Here is a 24,379-nt window from a genome sequence, read left to right as displayed (position 1 = left end):
AGCAGAAGCAAAGGTTTCTGCCCTCATGGAACTTCCAGTTCAGCACTGACACAGGCTTTCATCAAATAACTGCTCAGATAAATGTATAATCCCAGAGAAGGGCTGGAAGTGGCACATGATTCCACGGGAATGTATAACTGGGTATCCTGACTTAACCCAGGGTGGAGAGAAATCAAAGGAGGTTTCCATAAGGAAGGGACATCAAAGAATTAACCAGGGGAAAATTAAAAATAAAAAAGCATTCCAGGCACAGGGACAAACACGTGCAAAGGCCCTGAGGTAGGAGGGAAGCAGAAAGGAGGCAAGGATAGCTGGAGCACAGTACAGCTGGAGAACAGGGAGTGGCTGCACCACACAGGACCCGAGAGATCCTGGACAGGATTAGGTTTTACTCCAGGACTATAAGGAAGGCATCGAAGAGTTTGAAGAAAATGGGAAGATGGGACATGTTGCCTAGCAACCATGACCAAGTGTCACATCTACTCCCCATACCCTCAGTCCTCTGAACACCATGTAATTTACACGTGGTCACTCAAAGCACAGCTGCACACCACGGCTGGGTGCAGTGCGCTCTGGGTCAGCCTGACACCCAACCTGCGTGCTGTGGATTTGGCAGACTCCAGGTATCTTTCCCTGTGTGTGCGCTCCCTGTCATATCAGGCTTTTCATGAGGGTGGACTCCTCATAAATGGGATTAGTGCCCTTATAAAAGGGATCCCTCACCCGTCTGTCATATGAGGATACTGCAAGAGAATGGCCATTTATGAGCCAGGGAGTTCTCTCACCAGACACGGAATCTGCTGGCGCCATGATCCCGGACTTGCCAACATCCAGAATTATGAGCAATAAATGTATGTTGTTTCTAAGCCACCTGTACCATGGTCTTCTGTTAATAGCAGCCCAAAGGGACTAAGACAGGTATTAAAAACAAAGCCCCAGCTGAGACCTTCTCACTGATCAACAGGCACACCTCAGACACTTGTAGGCTTGGTTCCAGACTACTACAATAAATCAAATATCCCGATAAACTGAGTCACGTGAATTTTCCGGTTTCCTGGTGCATATAAAAGCTATATTTATGCTATACTGAAGTCTATTAAGTGTGCAATAGCACTATGACTAGAAACACAATGCACACACCTTAATTAAAAAATACTTGGTTGCTAAAAAGTGCTAATAATAATTTAGGCCTTCGGTGAGTTGTAGTAGTAACATCAAAGATCACAAATATTATAATGTCAACATAGTATAACAATAACAAATATAATATTTTATATAATAACAAACTATAATAATGATAAAGTTTGAAATATTCCAAGAACTACCAAAATGTGGCACAGAGACCCAACGTGAGCAAATGCTGCTGGGAAAATGGCACTGATGTTCAACACAAGACTGCCACACACCTTCAATTTGTAAAAAACAGCATTTGTGAAGTGCAACAAAGCCAAGTGCCATCAAACAAGATCTGCCTGTAATAAGGGCAAAAATAGAAAATAAAAAGAAGTGAAAGATAATCTTTTCTGATGACACAATTAATGTTCTTCAGGGCTGCGTCTGTGATGACTTGAAACCAACCCACACACAGCTGACCCCTGTGAGGCTGCAGCCTGGATTCAAGGCATCACGTCATCTATGGCCACCAAGGCCCCAGCTGCTCAAAGGAGGCAGCGGTCAGGCAGGCAGAGACTACAGATGCCAACCCTGGAGTCTGAGTGTTGGGTTCACATCCCAGCTCCGTTGCTCACCAGCCGTGACCTGTGGCAAGTCACCTTGGCCCTCCACCCTGGTTTCCAGCGCTTAAAACAGTACCTTTTCAAGCCTCCTGGGGAGGAAGACGTAAGCCAAGATGACCACAGCACCCCGCCCAGGGCCCAGCCCCTGCAGACGCACAGCGACCTGACCGCCGTCCTCACCTGCCCCGTCTGAGCCTTGTCTGCCTCCACGAGCTTCCAGGTCTCCTCCGTGGGCCCGGGCTTCCGCAGCTCAGCGGTGCTGGTGTGATGCTGGCTCACATCTCTGCTGTAGGAGGAGGAGCTGCTGAGCTGCCTGGGGAAGCAAGGCACACTGTGTCCCCCAGATGAAGGCCCTGGGCAGGGTCGGTGCCCCTGCCCTAAGCACCAGGCCTCGTTCACGCTCCTGATTATGTAGAGGAGACTCATAGACGGGAGGGGTCTGGTCCCAGGGTCCCATGGGAGAACTATTCCTTTAGGCAGATTTTATTCCAAAAGCATCTCCTCTCCATCCCCACCCCATGCTCATCAGCTTTATGAGGATCATGACAGACCATCACCCAGAGAGCTTTCCTCCCTGGGGAAGTGTGTGCTCGCGGGACGACGTGGGGTGTATATGTTCATATGTGTCTGCATGTGCACACGGCTCAAATCCACATGAGCAAAGGGATGGCGTACAACTTCCATCTTGTAGTCAACTCTACTGCCTTCTTCGTTTGTCTGTCTGCCCCGATGCGGTGAGTGTGGAGGCGGGAGAGGCCCAGCGAGCCGGGGACGGAGGGGTCCTCCAGGATGCGGCCAGTTAGGACTGAGGAACCACGTCCTGCCAGAAGCCTCGTGCGTTTGGAAGAGGATCCTTCCCCAGACGAGCCTTCAGCTGAGACCCCAGCCTGGCTGATGCCTGGGGTACAGCTTTTGAGGGACCCTGAGCAGAGGAGCCAGCTAAGCTGTGCCCAGACACCCCAACCCATAGTAACTGAGATGACAAACCACTAAGCTTGTGATCACTTGTTACATAGCAATAGAAAACTGAATACCCAGTTTCTGTGTGTTTCTGCTCCGTCCACCCACGGTGTGCTACATCAAGTGTCCTGTGGTCACCTGCTCCAACATCCCAGGACTGCCTGCAGGCGCCTGCCCCATCTCAGCCAATTCTTACCTTATGCTAGCCGCCTGCACAGAACAGGGCAGTGCCCCTTCAGCCCCCCGCATGCTCCAGGCGAGGCACTGTTATGAGTGCTGCACGCACACGCCGAGCTCACACCCTGACTGTTGCCCCAGCAGAGAAGGAAGTGTGCCGTGTACAACACACAGCTGGGCCCAGGAGGGGACTGTGGGCAGGGTTCTGAGGGGCACAGACGCTCAAGCTCATTTTCTTCCTAGCCCATGTCTGTGAAATCCCCCACCCCAAAAGAAGTAACCCCAGACAGCTCCAGCTCACCTAAATAATAACTGAGCGGCATTTACTGAGCGCCGAAGGCAGGCGGCACGGTTCTAAGTGCCCACATGCCATATCACAGAGGCCTTCCTACAATCCTACACGGCAGGGGCACCAAAGACCCCATTCGACAATGGAGGAAACCAAGACACCGACAGGTCAATGCCGCTCCTCCAATTACCCTATGATCTGACCAAAAGCAACCTTCTTTAAAGCACCAAAGCACAAAACTTAGGAGCACTGGCTCAGAGGCTGAACTCGGGTTCAAATAGTCAAGCCTGGCTTCTCTCTGGCTGTATGGCCTGTGGACAGCTCTCAGTCTGCCCACCTGTAAAATGGGAAGATGAGAGAAACTACCTCCAGGTTTATGGACTATACAGGACTTGGCACTGCACCTGGCTCCTAATGGCACATAAAATGCAGCTGTTATTGTTACTGTGACTATTTTGAATTGGCTATTGGTTCTTATAGCCTCAACATTCCAGGCCCTGCTGAGTGACTTGAGCAAAGAGCCACGCCATGTAGGGACCTTGAGTGTCAGAAGTGCAGACGGATGGTTAAATCCAACCGTGAGGCCTGTGTGAGCCATGCCCCCTGGCAGGAGCACAACGAGGCTTCCCCTTTGGGCCTCTGCTCTCTGGGAAGTGAGGTTCCGCCAGGATTCGGGGTGGGGGGGGGCCGGGGAATCAGAAGCTAAAGGCTTTTTTTTTTGGCGGTGAGCCTTGCTGCGGACACCCTGTTCCTCCTCCCTCCCCGCTGGCAGGGGGAGACACGTGGTGCCGGGAAAATCCACAGGGTCCCCCGGCCTGCTCCGCCTCACCTCTGCATTTGCTTCCCTGCAGTGTCTGTCACCAGCATGCCGTTCTCCATCTGTTTCACCTCCTTCCCTGGACCGCCGACACCTGCTAAGCCTGGCAGAAAGGAGGAGGGGGCGGATGGTGATTTCAAGGGCTGGACACCAACACCTGTCACCGTGTGGGGAGATGGCAGACAACCTGGCCGCCAGGAAGCTCAGAAGGCAAAATCTGCTTTGCAGCGGCCACAGACAGGCTTCCCGGCTGGCCAGCTCTCTTGGGGATAGGGATGGTGTTTTGCAACCATCTCAAGAGTCCTGAGTAAGTACCCTGTGCCAGCAGCGACCAGCAAAATCCAGTTCTGCTGATGGTCTCTTGGCTGTGTGCAGCCTGGCTCATGGGGTCAGGATACAAATGAACCATGCAGGGGAAAGGACACACTTTTCTGGTCCCCAAGCATCCCAGACAGGGGTGAAACCCCAAATAACAACTCCTATGGACAAGGGCATCAGACACTGGAGTCTCAAGCGCCCCCAGACAAGCGGTTAACCCATTGGTTGCAGGATCAAGGGGAGGTCCTGAAGATCGGGGTAAGGGGTTACCTGGGACTGCTGGGGCAGTGGCTGTTCTCCCAGTAAAACGGAACTATTTCAACAACTGATACAGGCACCATGGGCACACCAGCCGGATATCTGCTCCAATGCCAGGAAGTATCCGCCCAGCATTAACACTGATCCCTGTCACCTTAGAGACAGCGGACTGACTGGCTCACTGACATTTATTCAGTGTCAGCCGCTGCACTCTGCTGAAATACATTATCTCCTTTAATCTTCTGACAAGTCAGGGATATGTTTATTACCGCCCACTCTGCACTGACTTCCTCACTCTTTGGTGCCGGGAGACAGAGAGCAGGAGAGAGAACGTAACGTAGGACTCCGAAGGGCTGACCCAGGCAGAGGATGCAGGAGAGAAGTTATGAAAGGGTATGAATACACAGCCGGCAGCGAACCCGCCAACATGCTGATGCGACATGAATTAAAGCAGAATCCAGAAAGAGTGACTCTCTCAGGCAACAACCATGGGAAGTGACAGAGGATGGCAAGGAAGCAGGGCTGGGGGTCGTTCCTGGGCTGATGGGGGGCCCTGAGCCGGTGATTCTCAATCTTGGCCGTGCGTGAATCATCCCCTGGGGCCGGCCCTGGTCCCTGCACCGACTCTGCCAGGGAGGCCAACCCCACGCTGCGAGCAGTCAGGGGGCTGGGATGCGTGGGAAGTGCTCGCTCACCTCTTAGCTGTGTGAACTGGGGAAGCAATGAACCTCTCTGGGCCTCACTTTCCACATCTGCAGAATGGGAGGAACAGCAGCACCAGCCCCCATGAGCAGGAGGAAGAAATGACACCGCGCTTGGTGAATGGAAGAGAGGACATGGTGCTTACTGTTATGTGCATTTTTAAACCTGTCCCATAGATAAATCTGGGGCACATCCACGACTGAGAATCACTGCTTTAAATGTTTCCTTTAAAATCAGCATCTTTTTTTTAATTGGGAAAAAATTAAAACTAAAACAAATGAAAACGAAGAGTGATAACAGGCAGGACTTCCCATGCAGCGGCCTGCAGACAGAGCACACACACATGCAAAGCACTGGGGCCCAAGCCTGACCTTGACTGTCTTCCGCTGTGCGGGGGTGGGGGTGCTTTACAACACTCCCAGAGACCCCCGTCTTTCAGCAGGTACTTCAGCTTCAGAGAGCCCCATCCTGCCCAGCTGCCCAGGCGCCCTCTGGAAACCTGAGCCTCCCCCCCTTCCTGCTTCACAGGCAGTGGAGGTCCTTACAGTGGTCTCCATGGTGGCCTCTTCATCAAAACCCTATTAGCCCACTGGCGATACACCAACTGGGGCAGCTGGAAAACCTTCGTCTGCAAGGGAGGGACCGTGAGTCCCAGGAGGAGAAAGGGAATGTGTGCGCTGCATCGTCCTGTTCTTTGCAGGGGACTTGCCCACTTCCCCAGTCTCCCAGACCTGTCTCCCAGGATGCCCAGGCTTCCCAGCCAAGGGGGAACCTGCCGAAGGTCAGTCCATCAGGACCCCTCCCCCAGAGGACTTGAGTGGTGGCCCCACAAGGACCAAAGATCTGCACAACTGCTCTGTCCCCAAAGGAGTCTCACATCCAGAGCTCCCAATGCCCAAGTCTTGATCGTCCACTTTTGCCTTTGATTTCTGCTGTCTGCTTTTGATTTCCTTTTGCTACTTGGAATCTTTCTGGTAAACACCCTTGTTTAAGTGGCCAAAATCAGTTTCAGTCGCTGTCAAAAGGGGCCTCGGTGTGAACCCCCAGCCACACACTGCTGGCTCTGGAAGGCAGGAGGCATGGGTCTGCTCTGGGGCCAGCTCATGCCTTTCTGTCACTAGAGGAAGACTGGGCAGCCTTTCCCGCTCAAGTTCTTCTAGAAGACATGCCACCTCTGGGCACCCCTGGCACCTGCAGCTACTCCATGAAGGGCTCATCACCCTGTGCTTGGGTCTTAATCATGCCCAGGAGGTGTGGGTGGGATCGTAATAACCAAACTGTTACCATGCATCTTCTACCTACTGGGTGCTGGGCATTTCAAAACCAGGATCTCTTTCAAGGCTCGCTGGCTGTGGTCATCTGACCTGCAACAGTACAGCTTAGCCAAGGTCACTCAGTTGACCAATGAGAGATGGGGAGATTCTATCTGTATCCCCAAGTGACAACCACAAAGCTGGCACACAGTAGGTGCCCAATAAATGCTAGATGAATGACGGAAAGGGATGGAAATGCAGACATTCAAGGGCCCCTCCTCAGGCATGCAGCAGCAAGACAAGTCATGTGCAGCCTCGCGCTGCAGGCACAGCCAACTCCAACCCGCTGTCACTGACCTTCCTCCTCATCCACCACGTTGATGCCTAGGAATTCACAAGACCCAAGAAAGTGTTAAGAACCAAGGCAAAAGAACCCTCCCCGTGAGACCCCCATTTAAATGCCCAGAGAGGGTGGATGAATGTTTTTCCTTAAAGGTGAGGGGCAAGGACAGCTAAGGGACCTGTTGCATTTGCGCCTCGGTTTCCCCGTCCCACGTGATCTGGGTGTATCCCTGACAAGAACAGTACTGCCTGGGGCCGGCTCCCTTCTCTAAAAGCTGTAAGTGTTCAAACGTAAGACAAGCTAGAAAAATGCAGACTGACCTTCTGTCTTCACGCCTGTTTTCCAGGCAGCAGAGGGAGAGAGAGAGAAAGTATTACAGTGTGAAGGGCAGGCGTGCCAGCCAGGAGGTGGCACAGGCCCCTAGCCAGTCCACAGTCTTTGCTTCTTCAAGGGCACGAGCACCTTGCTCTGAGCCAGTTCCACGTAGAGAGAAGGGGGAAGGGGTGGTGACTCAGCTCAGATATCATCTTGGACCTTCCCAGGCTAGGACAGGGACCCATCTCAGGGTCCTTCCAACTCCCCAGGCTCACCTCCTTCACATGTTTAGCACCGTGATGCCCTTGATTACTTAGCATTTGTCTCCAACGCTTTCCAAGGTCTTATCTACCACTCTATCCCCAGCACTTTGTGCATCTGATGGCCATGTGGGGTTGCACAGGATGTGCACTGCACAATCCATGGGGCACCATTCCACACGGTAGCTCAAGTACCAGATGTCCCTGTGGCACACAGCAGAGAAGCAAACGGACAGATTAACAAATGAATGGCCACGTGAACAAGCAGAGATGACCTTCCAATGCCGCAAGAGGCACCGTATCAGACACAGTGATGCCATGTCATAGCCCAAGTCCACAAAGCTGGTTTCTGAACCAGCCCTGAGAGAAATGTGTAAAATCAGCTCACAGTTGTTCCCAATCTGGGGTATACACACAGCTGTGTTATTGTCCAACCATTACGCAGGACATGCCTTAAATAATAAAGATGTAACTCATTCATTCACTTATTTAAACACACTCTCTGTGTATCTGTGATGTGCCAGGCACTGTTCTCAGTCTTGGGGACACAGAGGTGACCAAAAGCCCTCACAGAGCTTGGATTCCAAGCGAGAGAAAGAGACTATAAGGTAGCAGATCCAGAATTTACCGTGAGGCAGCATTAAATGCTACAGAGAAACAGAAAGCCAGGTAAGGAGAAAATATGAATGGTGCGGGGGTGGGGGAGTTGGGAGAGGGAGGATCACGTAAAATAATCCAGAAGCAAAGACATAAGACTTATAACCCAACGGGCTCTCCCTTGAGGGCTTCCGAGCACCAGGGGACGGGGCTGTGATGCTGGTAACCAGGCACCTCCTGGCCCTTGAACCACACAAGCGCTGCCTGGGCCGTGTGTTCGGCTGGCCGCTCATCCTCAAGGCTGGCACCTCGCAGGCTCGCTGTTTATTCTCAAGAAGGTTCTGGAACTCTGCCTGGGCAAGAGCCAGCAGGCAAGCTTCCCCCTTGAGGGAAGAATTCAAGTCACTGCTCTACAGGCAATGCCGGGTTTCTGACCAAAAACGGAATCGACTGGCTGCATCACCCGGCCCGAGCCTCCCGCCTCAGCCCTGCAAGTTCTTCAGACTCAAAAGGGGAAGAAACATGGACGCTGAGGACAGAGGGGAGGAATGAGCCGTCAGTCTGACGGGCTCTCCAGCTGCTGTTCGGAGCTTACGACTGACTTTTGCAGCAAGGGGAGGCACCTGGGACCTAGTGTGAAGAAAAGAAACAAAAAAGAGGGGCAGGAAAACTGGCGACAAAAACGCACCCGAGGAAAAGGGTCCTAAACGAAAACGACAGGTGGGAAACAGGCCAAACGCCAGGGCAGCTCCCCTCGTGGCGGTGGGAGAGCTGAAGCACGTTCTTTTTGCTGCTTCTTGGAGCTTTTCTAGCGTTCGCCGTGGTCTACAAGCAGCACATATTGATTTTATAATCAGGTTAAAAAAAGTTCAGCAAAAATACGGAAAAGAGGGGAAAACGACTGAGTGACAAGGTTGAGAGAATAAGACTGGAATAAGGTTTTGAAAAGCGGTCACATTGCTGGAGTCAAGGTCTTTCTCCCAAGATAACAAAGGAAGAGCCTGGGCAGAAAGAAGTCAAAGCAGAGCGGCTTCCACACCCTCGGCACCACTGACATCGTAGCGGGGTGATTCTCTGCTCCTGGGGGGTGGCAGGGGCAGGGCAGAGGGGGCTGCCCTGTGCATGGCAGAGTGTTTAGCAGCATCCTTGGTCTCTCCTGATAAGATGCCAGGGGTGCCCCCCTCCCTCGTTATGACAACCAAACACATCTGCAGACATTGCCAAGTGTCCCCAGGAGGCACAAATGTTTGCAAACTGCCATTCTAGGTTTTAGGTTCCTAATAAAGTCACCAGAGTAAATAAAAATGTTCTATACCTTCCAGGTACAAAGGTTAATGAACCACTTTGTCAATCTCTTTGCCAACAAATAGAAAGTCTCCTAGAAACAGGATAAGGCATATTGCCAGGGAGGGAGTCAGTAGCCGCCCCCCGACCCCCCGCTCCCGACCCCACCCCCATCCCAAGCCTAGCTCCCATTCTCCATCTGAGAGACAGAATTCCCCCCAAACCAAACATTCGCCCTCCAGCCTGGGTGTTCTGCAAAAGACGTGATTAATCCAACACGGAAACAAAAATTTCCCTTTAGAAGAAGCCAAAAATGTGTTTCAGACAAATCCAAGGTCACTGGCACTGGCCACAGCTGAGCAAGACTGGACCCTGACGCCAGGCCTTATCGCCAGGGTCCCTCCAGAGAGGCGAAAAGACGGTGGGGGGAGAGAGCAAATTATTTTAGACCCAGAGGACCTTTGTGACCTGCCCTGCAGGGTGCTGAGTGGCTAAATTGGGGAAATGACCCCACAGCGGTGCAGGGGCGCTGGATGGTATTTTTACCACCAAAATTAAATGCTGACGTGCACACACAAAAAATTTTTTAATTGGCAGCATCCCATGTTCCGCATAATCTGCTTTGGATATGTGTGTGGCTGGGGACGAAGAGAAGGGGGAAAAAGAAATCCCTTCTGTGGCCAACAGGGTGCAAGGACTGTCCTTGCTCACCTGGATAGAATGGGGAGAAGAGAGAGAATTCATTCTGAGGAAAAAACTGAGATAATCCATAATTACTCACCTGGATAGAATGGGGAGAAGAGAGGGAATTCATTCTGGGGAAAAAAACTGAGATAATCCACAGAGCGTTATTTTTGCCTAAATATAGCCCACCAAGCAGATGCGGGAAATGTAAGTTATTTCAAAATTGCTACCATGCTTTGTGTGACCTTGGCTTGACTTGGGCTAAGAGACAATCCAAGAAAGGAGACTCTGTAGCAAGAGGAGAGCTGCTTATACTTACAGCAGAACTTTCTGACCACAGGAGCATAGACATGTAGAAACTCATTCGATTGGGCGTTTAAATACTAAGAGGGAGAGCTGGCTATCTCATGCTGGCGAAAGAAAATACTTTTCTTTTAAAACCTCTAGGGTTCGCAGCAGCACTATTCATAACAGCCCAAAACTGGAAACAGCTCAAGTGCTCATGAGCCGTTGAATGGATAAATAAAATGTGGTGTGTCTACACCATGGAATATGATTCAACAATCAGAAGAAATGAAGTGCTGATGCAAGCTTCCACAGACGGACCTCAGAAACGTCATGCTAAGTGAGAGAAGCCAGTCACAAAAGAATTCTGTTCATACAGAAATGTTCAGAGTAAGACAAATCTACACAGAAAGGAGATCTGTGTGAGGCCCACTGTGACATATAGAAATACCAAATCACTATATTGTACACTGGGAACTAACACAGTGTTGTAGGTAAGTTATGCTTTAAAAACAAAATAGAAACAAAGACCAGATTTGTAGTCACCAGAGATGGTGGGGGGAGCAAGAACTGGATGACGGTAGTCAAGAGGCACTGCTAAGTCGCTTCAGTCATGTCCGACTCTGTGCGACCCCATAGACGGCAGCCCACTAGGCTGCTCCGTCCATGGGATTTTCCAGGCAAGAGTACTGGAGTGGGGTGCCATTGCCTTCTCCTAAGAGGCACTAACTGCCAGTTATAAAATAAGTAAGAGCTAGAAATATAATGTACATCATTAATATAATTAAAACTGCTTAGTAATTACTAAGAGATCTCATCATAGAAAAAAAAATTATTTTTCTGTTTCTTTACTTTTGCATCTTTATGAAATGATGGATGTACACTAAACTTCTTATGGTCACATTTCAGGATGTACTAAGTCAAATCCCATGCCTCAGATTTACACAGTGCTCTTTGTAAATTACAAATCAGAAGCAATTACAACTCAAAAATCAGAAGGAAAAAAAGCAGATTAAGTGGTTGCCTAGGACTTAGAGGGCGGGGAGGAAGTGGGGAGTGGCTGCCAATGGATGTGAGGTTTCCTCGAGGGGGTGAGACTGTTCTGAAATTCATTTTGGTGATGGCTGCACAAATAAAATACTGGAGTATTTCTAAAACTCACTGAATCATATGATGTGTGAATTATATCTCAATAAAGGCCTTATTAAAAACCACTGAGAGTCGGACACGACTGACCGACTTCACTTTCACTTTTCACATTCATGAACTGGAGAAGGAAATGGCCACCCACTCCAGTGTTCTTGCCTGGAGAATCCCAGGGATGGCAGAGCCTGGTGGGCTGCCGTCTATGGGGTCGCACAGAGTCAGACACGACTAAAGTGACTTAGCAGCAGCAGCAGCACCAGGGGGACTTCCCTGGTGGTCCAGTGGTTAACACTTTGCTTCTAATGCTAGGGGTACAGGTTCCATCCCTGCTTGGGAGCTAAGAACCTACATGCCTTAGGGCCAAAAAACCAAAACAGGAAACAGAAGCAACACTGTAACAAAGTCAATAAAGACTTAAAAAAAAATGGCTCACATTTAAAAAAAACAACAAAACCCCAAACCACAAGGACTCCAGCAAACTCTCACCCAGAGGAATGAAGCTGTGCAATCAGGCTGTGGGCCCTCCCCCCCTGACATTCATTGGCTTCCCAACTGCAATGAGAACAAACCCCAAACTCCTCACGCTGAAAGACCGGGACGGGTAAACCCCTCGCCAGCCTCATCTCCCACCCTTAGCCCTTGCCCACCATGGTGTGGCCACACTGGCCTCTTCCCTGTTCCTTGAACAGACTGAGCTCATGCCGGGCTGAGGCCTGTGCTGTCACCTGCGTCAGAACACTGCTCCCCACAGAGGGAACCCCGACCACGCTGCCCGAGGTGCCTGAACCCCCAAACTCTCCAGCCCCTTGCCCAACGTGCTCTCCTTCACAGCACTTAATGCTGCACAGAACCATTTCCATTGGCTGACTGCTGCCTTTCTCTCCCACTAGACTCTGAGCTCTGTGAGGGCAGGACTTGCCTGGATCTTGCTCACTTCTGTCTCCCCCAAATCTAGAACGCTACTAGTTTAAGGGCCAAACTACATCCCCCACCAACTAAATTCATACATTGAAGTTCTGACCTCCAGTACCTAGGAATGTAACTGCACGTGCAGCCATGGTCTCTGGATGTTAACTGTTCACATGAGCTCCTGAGGATGGACCCTAATGCTATATAATTGGTGCCTCATAAGAAGGGGAGATCTGGAGACAGACGCACACAAAAAGAACACCATGTGAAGAGGAAAGCGGAACTGGCTGATGCTCCTGCAAGCCAAGGAATGCCACAGAGCGCCAGCAACCACGAGATGCTGGGGGACAGGCATGGCACCCTCATGGCCCTCAGGAGGCCGCCACCTTGATCTCAGACATCCAGGCTCCAGGGCTGTGAGACAACACACTCCCATTGTTTAAGCTAGGGGGACTCTCATTACAGTAGCCCTAGGAGAACAACCGAGTGCTAAACACATGACTGAGTGCTCGGTGAACACCAACTGAATGACTAAATCAGTGAATGGCAAATAGCTCTCTTAGTGCTCAGCCGCATTCACAGAGACAGGGATCCGCCTGCCCCTGGCACATGAGGGACAAGACCCCGTTTTTGTTTTAATCTTTTAGTTTAGCCACACCACTTGGCAAGTGCGATCTTAGTTTCCCAATCAGGGACTGAACCCGAGCCCCCTGCAGTGGAAGTACAGAGTACTAACCACTGCAGTGCCAGGGAAATCCCGGGACGAGCTTCTTGTAAGCCTCAGTTTCCTCCCCAGTGGACCGGGCACCACCATCTTCCCTCCTTCATGAGAAGCTGTGAGGAGTGAGTGAGCCAACGTGATGACCCCTGTCAGGGACACAAGCCCTGGTCAGCAGTCAACACTCACTCACTGATGTGCGTGTCCTCACATCACAGACACCCGATGACAACTCTGCCCACGGGAGTTGTGCAACGGGACAGTCCTGCAGCCCCAACCAGGGGGGTGGGGGGTGGGAGACAGCCTATCTGAGACCTGCCTGGGGACTGAGCATGTAACAAACACGCCCCAGGGGCCCAGGGAGTCTGTAATTAGTTCCTGGAAGAGGGAGATCACAGCAGGACAGGCGATCTCGCTTTAGTTCCACTCTTTTTAGCAACAGCTGAAATCAAAGCAGAAAAGGCATCAGATGACTTCTTTCCTCTCTGTGTAAGGCAGGTCAAGGCTCCTGGAGGGTGGGGGAGCACCAGCAGAGGATCCGTTCCAGATGCCCATCTGACATAAATACAGGGCAGCCCGCAGGCCAACCGATTCCCTGAATTTCAAACCAACTAAAGGAGAGAATGGGGCTTCCCTGCTGGCTCAATCAGTAAAGAAACTGCCTGCAATGCAGGAGACCTGGGTTCAATCCCTGAGTAGGGAAGATCCCCTGGAATAGGAAATGGCAACCCACTCCAGTATTCTTGCCTGGAGAATCCCATGGATAGAGGAGCCTGGTGGGCTACAGTCCATGAGATTGCAAAGTCACGCACAACCCAGTGATTAACACACATACACATAATAAGAGAGAACAGGATTCTTAGACACCTCACCCTGTTTGCTTCAAATAAAGACAGGGGAAGGCCCCAGCCCGGAATTCAGAGCATGCTCTTGTGAGGACAGAGCAGGTGTGGTGGCTGAGAAGCGGGCAGGTCTACCTGAACCTGCCAGATGCCACATGCGTAGGGTATCAGGGGGCACTCTTCCCAAGAAAAGTAATAGCAGCAGCTGTCACTGGCACTGTGCCAAAGGCTCCAGTAATCTAGCACATTCAGGCGCCAGAAGGTCGGGTCTGTTTTTCACTGCTTCATCAGGAATGGCCAGACATCACACAGCTGGAAAGAGCAGCAGCTGAGACTGGAACTCAGGTCCTGCCAACCTCCAACCTGCAGGCTCAACCACCAGGTTTGGCCTCATGACCCGTGTCACTGCCTCAATGGGCATGAATGTGAGCAAACTCAGGGAGACAGCAAGGGACAGGGAAGCCTGGCGTGCTGCAGTCCACGAGGTTGCAAGGAGTTGGCTACGACTGAGCAACTCATCGACAACATGGTGAACGTGCCACTGGCTTCTCACAGCCTCTTGGGAGTCAGGAGGACTGTAATTATCACTACCTCCATCTTTGTCATGAAACCCCTGTAACTCCACAGGCCCAGAGATATATTGCATTAAAGTACCGGGACTTGTGTCCTGTTCTGCTGACCCAGCTCTCTAAAGTATTGGGACTCCCTCTCAATTCAGCCCTGAAAGTCCTTCCAGATGGTTCCTGAGAGGCCCTGGCCTAGCCCCCCACCTGATGCCCTCCTGAGCTTCCAGGGCAGCTGGTGGGAACTTTCAGGGGAGACCTGGGGCCGACCGGGCACCACCCACACCGAAGGCCCACACAACCCTACCGTCCTCCGGCTGCCCCTGCTCCTGCTCCGCGCTGGCATAGGTACGCAGGAACTCGGCGAAGGCGCCGTCCCGAGCCAATAGCTCCTGGTAGGAGCCCATCTCGGAGATCTTGCCGCCACTCATGACTATGATGACATCCATCTGGGGCAGATAGCTGATGGCGTGCGTGACCAGGAGCCGTGTCTGCAGGGAGAGCGGAGACACGGCCACATTAGCGCATGCGCGCAAAAGGAATCTCCCCCTACCCCCCGACCTGTACATGCGCCTGGGATGCAGGCACACAGAAGCATTGCAATCTGCAGGCTGGGAGCTGGGGCGGGGTGGGCAGGAGTGAGGGAAACAATGATCCTTGCTCCAGATTCTAGGGTCCAGACAGATATGAGTAAAATGCTGTGTGCTGTATTGTGAGCAGGTGGAAGCAAAGGGGAAAGGATACTGAGATGGGGGTGGGGGGGGGGTTGCAATTTTAATAAGGGTGATGGGGGAAGTTGGTTTTGAACAAAAATCTGGAGGAGATGCAGGGAAGGAACCATCCATGTGTAGATGAATAAAAGAATGACACTCCTACGAAAAACTGTGCATGCTGTGACTTGAGTGTTTCAAGTTGCCCCACCCCCAAAAGACTACAGCGCTTATACATGGGTATCTATTTTATCTAACTGAAAGTCTGGGAGGATGTGCATCAAACCGTTTACACAAGTTGGCAGACTTTTTCTTAAAACAGCCTAATGGTAAACATTTTCAGCTTTATGGCCCCTCTGGTCATACACAAGACATAAACAGATGGGCTGGCCATGATCCAGTAAAGCTTTATTTATGGAAGCGGATGTGTAACTTTAATACAGTTTTCCTATGTCACAAAATATTTGTCTTCAGAATTTTTTTCCAACCACTTAAAAATGTAAAGATCATTCTTGGCTGGTGGGCTGCCTACAAGACAGGCAGCAGGCTGGATTCGCTGGCCCCTGCTTTCGAGAGCAGCTAGGGCTGCAGGATGAGGGAGAATTTTTTTTTTTTAACTTTACATACACTCTCTGGTTTTGTTACTATGGGCATGTATTTCTTTCACAACCAAAACAGGTGTTTAATATTTAAAAATTAAACAGAATTCTTATGGGGTGCAGGGGAATGCTTACAACAGATTAAGTGGCATGCTTATTATATGTGTGTATGTGTATATATATATATGCATGATGTGATAATCATATTTAAAAAGCTTATACAGAACTTCCCTGATGGCCCAGTGGTTAAGAATCCACCTGCCAGTGCAGGGGACACGGGTTTGATTCCTGGTCTGGGAAGTTCCCACATGTGAGGAACAACTAAGCCCTTGTGCCCTAGAGTCTGTTCCACAGCAAGAGCAGCCACCACAATGAGAAGCGCGCATATGGAAACTAGGCTGTAGCCAGCCAGCTCCAGGCCCTCCCCAACTACTAAAGAAAGTGTGGGCAACAAGGAAGACCCAGTGCAGCCAAAAATAACAAACAAAAAAAGCTTATATACACAGCAAAAAGACTTGAAAGAAATACAAAAATCTCTACGCAGTGGGACGATGCATAATTGTTTTTATCCTTCGTGGTTTTCTGATTTGCTACATTTTTTCCCATGGGCATGTCTTACTTTTTAATGGGAGAGGCAGAAGAAGAGCCTCTGTAACTCCCCTAAACAAACAAATTTCAAAAGAAGAAAAGAGGAAAGGAACCCTTTCCTGCCATGTTAAGGTGTAGTAGCCGTTTTCCTGCTCAAACCTCTGTCCCTCAGCCCACGGCCACTTCAGCTGGGAAAGGAGGGCCGGCTCCTTGGGGACAGGGGATGGTGGTGGTGGGGGGGGTACTTCCCTCGGAGACACCACCCCTATTGTTTAAGCATAAAGAAAGGCTTCTTTCTGCCAAGCGGAGGCAATGAGAACAAGACGGCTGTCCCCAGAAGGCTGCCAAGGGATGGATTTGAAAATATGCTCTCCAGTCCAGTCAAGCGAAGGGGTCCCAAAGGGGACACACCGCGACCTGACCAAAGAGCGGGGACCAGCCCCCAAGCTGCCCCCGCAGCAGGTACCTTGTTCTTCAGAAGCCCCTTGGGGCCAATCACGTTTTCAAAGATGTGCTTGCCCACGTGGGCGTCCACGGCTGAGAGGGGATCGTCGAGGAGGTAGACGTCTGAGTCGCAGTATACGGCCCGGGCCAGGCTCACGCGCTGCTTCTGGCCCCCGGACAGGTTCACACCCTGCGGAGAAACACGGCAGAAAGTTGGGCCTTCTGGGAAGCCGAGACAGGCAGAGGGGTGCAGCGGATCACCATGCATCGCCCCTCGCCTGAGGCCCCACAGGGCTGCGTCTGCCTCCTGCGGAAGGAGCAGCGGTAACGGAGCGAGATCGCGCCTGCGCCAACGTGGGTTCAAGTCCCGGCTCCAGGTTCAGCCTCAACTGTGAAACCGGCAAAGAGAAAACCCGAGCCGCCGGGTGCTGCTGAGCAGGGCACGGTCAGGAAGGTGAGGCTGGTGGCACCACACAGTGCTGGGTACAGGAAGGCTCGTGATCTTGGGGCTTCGCTCACTGGTGAAGCCACACGGTCAAGGCAGGCTGTGCCCCAGGGATGCTACAATCCAGCCTGCACCCCGCCAGCCAGCAGGAAGGGCACAGTTTGTTAATTTGAACCAGGGCACAAGGACCACAGGGCTCTCCTGCAGCAGGTAAGCCAGCATCACTTGCATATCTGGCTGGAGTCAGAGTGGACACCTGCGAAGCTAACCACCCAGCCCCTCTCCCCAAGACATGCCCACCCTGCCCCTGCTCTGAGACAGGGTCCTGGCAGCCAGGCTCATTTTGAGAGTTCCTCTAGTTCACAGCTTTTGGCCCCAGGCAGACATCAGACCCAAACTAAGCCAATCACATCCTCTCCCTCCAAAACTGGGTGCATGTGTGCCTGAGAAGTCACTTCGGTCATGTCCAACTCTGTGCAGCTCTATGGAAGGTAGCCCACCAGGCTCCTCTGTCCATGGGATTCTCCAGGCAAGAATACTGGAGTGGGCTGCCATGACCTCCTCTAGGGGGTCTTCCCAACCCAGGGACGGAACCAGCGTGTCTTACATCTCCACTAGTGCCACCTGGAAGCCCCCACATTGGTTACTAGGGCCTAAACAGGGAGGGTGAGGAATCTCCAAGTGGCAGATATACACATTTTGGAAAACAACAACAAAGCTCCGCAGAAAAGCAGAGATGAAATTCAGAGGAGGAATCAGTCCCTTCCTGAGCCCCGCCACATTCCAGCCCTTGGATTCCACACAATGCCTGTAAATTCAGTTCTCACTCAGGATTCTTTGCCACTTGAAAACCCCAAAAGTTCTAATAATTTTGTTTTTCTTTCCAAGGAACTGCAGATTTCACTCAAATAAAAGAAATAGCTCACGAAGTAGGAAAGTTGGTTGAGCCACTGGCTTGTATTAATAACTAAAAACAAGGACGAGAAAGCTCTTTAGTCGGCTCCAGACCATTTGCACACCACTTAACCACCAGGTGGCAACTGAGCAAGCCAGCCGGGCAGAGGGGAAAGCATGTGCAAAGGCCCTGAGATGGGAAGGGGCTCCGGAAGTCACTTGGCCTTTCCGTGCCTCCTTTTCCTCCACCATTACACAGGGTTAACAGTAAGTCCCATCTCCTGGGCTTGCTGTAAGGACAAGATATGTATAAAGTGTTTAGCACTGTGCCTGGCATGTAGCGATTACTCCATAAGTGTGAGCTCTTGCATTATTATGTTTATCATTAACATAATGATAATGTTTTGAAAAGGGCTGTGGACACTGGAATCACTGACACCCCTGTGCCCTGTATAGTGCCAATGGTCTTGGGACTTTTCAGTCACATGACCACAAAAGTAACATGCACTCTCTGGTTCTTTGGGTTCAACCAAGTGACTTGCTTTATGGGTAGAAAGGATGGTGTGCTTTAAAAGACATCACATTTTGTTGTTGTTGTTGTTGTTCTCTTGGGCTTCTGCTGCTGCCATTGAAAAAGCTTCCCCCTGGGGAGCTGCTGTCCCTTCACCCAGGCCCTAGTAAGAAGCCATTGGGGAGACCTGAGCCAACCCACAGCCTGGAACTGGGCTTAGCTGGCCTGCAATGTGGAGCAGAGCCACCCAGCAGAGCCTAGCCTGGGTCACCCAGTCACAGTTGACCCACCCATAAGCAGCAAAGTGTTTAACATCATAAGCCACTGAGATTTTTGTGCTCGTTTGTTGCACAGCAATAGCTGACTGATACAGGGGCCACGCTCAAGTCTACTGACCTTCTCACCAATCTCTGTCCGGTCCCCACTGGGCAGGATTTCCAGGTCTGGGAGGAGGGCACAGGCTTCTACCACAGCCTTATAATACCGTTCCTGTAGCTGGCGTCCAAAAAGGATGTTTTCTCGGAGAGAAATGTTCTGAATCCAGGCCTGCTGTGGGACGTAGGCCACTGAGCCCTAGGTGGCAAACAAAGAAGGTGGCAGGACAGACAGACTTGGTTAACAAAATAGCGGCGGCCTACTCCCTGCCAGGAAGGCCTTACTTCACACGATACCTTCGTCACATCTATGGTTTCAACAAGAGGGAAACCAAGGCCCCAAGGACCACAGACACCAGGGCTGGGGTCAGAGTCCATTCTAGGTCAGTCACTGGCTCCAATATTGAGAGTTTGAGAGCTGAAATCCTTGTTAATGAGATTACAGTTACATATTTAATAACTATTAACGGAATAGCAGCAAACGAAATGCCTAGCCCCCCTACACTGCACACCTATATCTGATAAAATACTGCACACCATCTGTGTGCTAAGTCGCCTCAGTCATGTCTGACACTCTGCAACCATATGGACTGTAGCTCACCAGGCTCCTCTGTCCATGGGGTTCTCCAGGCAAGAATACTGGAGTGGGTTGCCATGCCCTCCTCCAGGGGATCTTCCCAACCCAGGGATCGAACCCTTGTCTCTTATGTCTCCCGCATTGGCAGGTGGGTTCTTTACCACTAGCACCACCTGGAAGCCCCCACATCATCTATATATCAACTTAAGAAATTTTTTAAAATATTTAAAATAAAATAAAATAAATTTTAAAATAAACAACAACCAAAACCTCCTGGTTCCCAAGAATGGGAAGTACCTGAATTAAAAAAAAAAAAAAAAATTATTTGATTATTGTTGTGGTACAGGCTAAGAGAGAAAAATATGAGACTTTCAAAAAAGTCCTTTAAAAGGAAGACTTAACCTATACTGGAAAAGAATCTGAAAAAGAATATATATACACATTTACCTGAATGACTTCACTGCACACCAGAAACTAACACAACATTGTAAATCAACTATAGTTCAATTAAAAAAAAAAATTTTTTTAAAGGGAGACTTAGTTTGAGACAACATTAAAAGAGCCCTTGAGATTTCCTTGATGAAATTTAAGCAAAGACATCTTGTATAAAAACTGTCCATTTCTAAAGTTGCTGTACATTTCCACATAATACAAGGTGTCAGAATGGCATAAGAACAAAGACTACGAGGAGGGCATTTGTTTCATGTATTTCAGTAACTGAAAAAAATATTTTTAACAAGGACTGATAGGTGAAAATAAGTTGGTCTGATAAAGAGAAGAGGAAAGAGCATTTCAGTCTGAGGAACTTCGTGAGAGGGAGGAAGGGGAAAGACAGGCTACAGGTTAGACATTTACACGTGGCCTCTGCCTGCATATCATGGGGGAAGAAGAAGTGGGCTTCAGGTTGGATACTTAAAACTAGTCTCCTCTTTGCATTTCCTGAGACAAGAGAGCAGTGGGCTCCAGTTAAGGCATTTACAGTCAGCCTATTTGCCCACCAAAATGGAACAACAGAAACAGGGTAAATAGTAGGTCTTTGTCTTGTAAATATCCTTAATAGTCTTGGCCAGGACAAAGAAAGGCAAAATCCTGTTTGGGTAAAGGATTAAGGGATCTCCACTCCCCTCCTTTTTCTGGAACAAAGGAGACACTACACATGCATGGGAAGGTTCCTTAGGGTCAAAAGTCAGAGAATAATGCCAGACCATAATAAGTCTTACTCCTCCAGAAGCCTTCACTTTGAGATCTATCTTGGCTAAGGTTCAGTTCAGTTCAGTTCAGTCACTCAGTCGTGTCCGACTCTTTATGACCCCATGAATCGCAGCACGCCAGGCCTCCCTGTCCATCACCAACTCCTGGAGTTCACTCAGACTCACGTCCATTGAGTCAGTGATGCCATCCAGCCATCTCATCCTCTGTTGTCCCCTTCTCCTCCTGCCCCCAATCCTTCCCAGCATCAGAGTCTTTTCCAATGAGTCAACTCTTCGCATGAGGTGGCCAAAGTACTGGAGTTTCATTCCTTCCAAAGAAATCCCAGGGCTGATCTCCTTCAGAATGGACTGGTTGGATCTCCTTGCAGTCCAAGGGACTCTCTAGAGTCTTATCCAACACCACAGTTCAAAAGCATCAATTCTTCGGCGCTCAGCTTTCTTCACAGTCCAACTCTCACATCCATACATGAACACTGGAAAAACCATAGCCTTGACTAGACAGACCTTTGTTGGCAAAGTAATGTCTCTGCTTTTGAATGTGCTATCTAGGTTGGTCATAACTTTCCTTCCAAGGAGTAAGCGTCTTTTAATTTCATGGCTGCAGTCACCATCTGCAGTGATTTTGGAACCCAAAAAATAAAGTCTGACACTGTTTCCACTGTTTCCCCATCTATTTCCCATGAAGTGATAGGACCAGATGCCATGATCTTCGTTTTCTGAATGTTGAGCTTTAAGCCAGCTTTTTCACTCTCCACTTTCACTTTCATCAAGAGGCTTTTGAGTTCCTCTTCACTTTCTGCCATAAGGGTGGTGTCATCTGCATATCTGCTGCTGCTGCTAAGTCGCTTCAGTCATGTCCGACTCTGTGCGACCCCAGAGACAGCAGCCCACCAGGCTCCCCCATCCCTGGGATTCTCCAGGCAAGAACACTGGAGTGGGTTGCCATTTCCTTCTCCAGTGCATGAAAGTGAAAAGTGAAAGTGAAGTCGCTCAGTCGTGCCCGACTCCTAGCGACCCCATGGACTGCAGCCCACCAGGCTCCTCCGTCCATGGGATTTTCCAGGCAAGAGTACCTGAGGTTATTGATATTTCTCCCGGCAATCTTGATTCCAGCTTGTGCTTCATCCAGCCCAGCGTTTCTCATGATGTACTCTGCATATAAGTTAAGTAAGCAGGGTGACAATATACAGCCTTGACGTACTCCTTTTCCTATTTGGAACCAGTCTGTTGTTCCACGTCCAGTTCTAACTGTTGCTTCCTGACCTGCATACAGGTTTCTCAAGAGGCAGGTCAGGTGGTCTGATATTCCCATCTCTTTCAGAATTTTCCAGTTTATTGTGATCCACACAGTCAAAGGCTTTGGTGTAGTCAATAAAGCAGAAATAGATGCTTTTCTGGAACTCTCTTGCTTTTTCCATGATCCAGCGGATGTTGGCAATTTGATCTCTGGTTCCTCTGCCTTTTCTAAAACTAGCTTGAACATCTGGAAGTTCACGGTTCACGTATTGCTGAAGCCTGGCTTGGAGAATTTTGAGCATTACTTTACTAGCGTGTGAGATGAGTGCAATTGTGCGGTAGTTTGAGCATTCTTTGGCATTGCCTTTCTTTGGGATTGGAATGAAAACTGGACCTTTTCCAGTCCTGTGGCCACTGCTGAGTTTTCCAAATTTGCTGGCATATTGAGTGCAACACTTTCACAGCATCATCTTTCAGGATTTGGAACAGCTCAACTGGAATTCCATCACCTCCACTAGCTTTGTTCGTAGTGATGCTTTTTAAGGCCCACTTGACTTCACATTCCAGGATGTCTGGCTCTAGGTGAGTGATCACACCATCGTGATTATCTGGGTCGTGAAGATCTTTTTTGTACAGTTCTTCTGTGTATTCCTGCCACCTCTTCTTAATGCACACCTCAGGGGAAGACAAAGACCTGGAAAACGGCCCCCTTATAAAGGATTTAAACTTCTGAAAAGCACAACTCTCTGAGTTTGCCCACGCACCTTTTTGCAGGCACTTTTCTTTTCAACAAACTTTTTACTTTACTCGTACCTTCTGCCTCCTCTCCTGAATTTGTTCTTGACCAAGTGGGCAAGGGCTAGGGCTAGGGACTCAGGCCCTCACTGCTGGCTCCTGTGGTCCGGGGGTTAGGACTCCCCGTTCAGGAAACTAAGAGCTGGCTGCCAGCTGCTGCTCACTGCTACTTGCTGCAAGCTGCCGCCGATTGCTGTGTGTGTCCAAAATCAAGAGGAACTTGGCAAGTCTGAGCAACAGGAAGGCCAGTGTGATGGGACCATGATGTGAGAGGAAGACAGGCAGGAAGGAGCCGGGGGGTGGGACGGGACTCACACAAGGCTGGTGGTCCTAGTGACAAGTGTGTGTATGTGTGTGTTAGTTGCTCAGTTCAGTTCAGATCAGTTCAGTAGCTCAGTCATGTCTGACTCTTTGCGACCCCACGGACTGCAGCCCACAAGGCTTCTCTGCCCATAGAATTCTTCAGGCAAGAATCCTGGAGTGGGTTGCCATTCCCTTCTCCGGGGTGAGGAGTATGAGCTTCACTAAAAGGGCAAAGGGGAGCTCTCAAAGACTGTTAAATAAAGGGAGGCTAGGAGGATGAGGTTGGAAATGAAACCCAGGGAGCCCAGCTCTTCATCTCCATTCTCAGATAAATAACCAAACTGCTGACTCCAATATCCTAACTTAAAGTGGCCAGACTGTCACAAAGCCTCACTGCAGAACCCACAGGTAATTCCCACAGTATGCATGAGCCCTACCAACTAAACTGCTGAGACAAAATAAACATTTTAAATACATTTCCCGCACTTTCCTTGTTTTTGTAGTTAGTTGCTCAGTTATTTTCGACTCTGTATGACCCTATGGACTGTAGCCCGCCAGGCTCCTCTGTCCATGGAATTTTCCAGGCAAGAATATTGGAGAGGGTTGCCATTCCCTTCTCCGGGGGATCTTCCTGACCCAGGGATCGAACCTGGGGTCTACACACATTGTAGGTAGATTCTTTACCATCTGAGCCACGAGGGAAGCCCTTCCCTAACCAAGGCAAAATAACCAGTCACGAATAAATCTACAACCTCATCAAACCAAATATTCAAGCACCCTCACTTTTTGGTCCATCATCTCTGTATTCAGTGGTTCTCAACTGGGGGTAATTTTGCCCCCCAGGGGACATAAGTGACAATGTCGAGAGACACTTTTGGTTGTTATGACTTGTGGCTGCTTCTGGCATCTCGTGGGCAGAGGTCAGGGATGCTGCTCAACACCCCACAGTGCACAGGACAGCCTCCACAGCAGAGAATTATCTGGCATGAAACGTCAATAGGGCTCTGATTGTGGAAACCCAGGGTTAATCAAACAGAAGGCAGTGTGGATCCCACCATGATCCCGAGTCTTCTTCCAATTAACCTAGCTCATGCTGCTTATGAACCTTACTTTATAGCATGTATTTGAAAGTAATGACAGATCATTTCTTAAAACAATAGGTCCAAGAATCTTCCTGACCCAGAGATTGAACCTCTGTCTCCTGTGTCTCCTGCACTGGCAGACAGGTTCTTTACC

The 24,379-nt window shown here is 50.0% G+C and overlaps 1 protein-coding gene across 5 annotated transcripts in view; it reads right to left on the bottom strand.

Annotated features, from left to right (window-relative positions):
- The window catches only part of ABCC1 (ATP binding cassette subfamily C member 1), a 152,059-nt gene that overhangs the window by 19,403 nt on the left and 108,277 nt on the right, over nt 1–24,379 (bottom strand). For 2 of the 5 annotated variants that reach the window (XM_024984647.2, XM_024984652.2), the window contains 6 exons: nt 19,044–19,220; nt 16,820–16,987; nt 14,764–14,947; nt 6,868–6,894; nt 3,992–4,082; nt 1,917–2,049 (listed from right to left, as the gene is read on the bottom strand). In XM_024984647.2, the coding sequence (XP_024840415.1) occupies nt 1,917–2,049; nt 3,992–4,082; nt 6,868–6,894; nt 14,764–14,947; nt 16,820–16,987; nt 19,044–19,220 (780 nt within the window). 5 annotated transcript variants of the gene reach the window in all.

Source organism: Bos taurus, chromosome 25, assembly GCF_002263795.3.
Source record: "Bos taurus isolate L1 Dominette 01449 registration number 42190680 breed Hereford chromosome 25, ARS-UCD2.0, whole genome shotgun sequence".
Taxonomy (NCBI): Eukaryota; Metazoa; Chordata; class Mammalia; order Artiodactyla; family Bovidae; genus Bos; species Bos taurus.
This window is presented reverse-complemented; position numbering and strand designations above follow the sequence as displayed.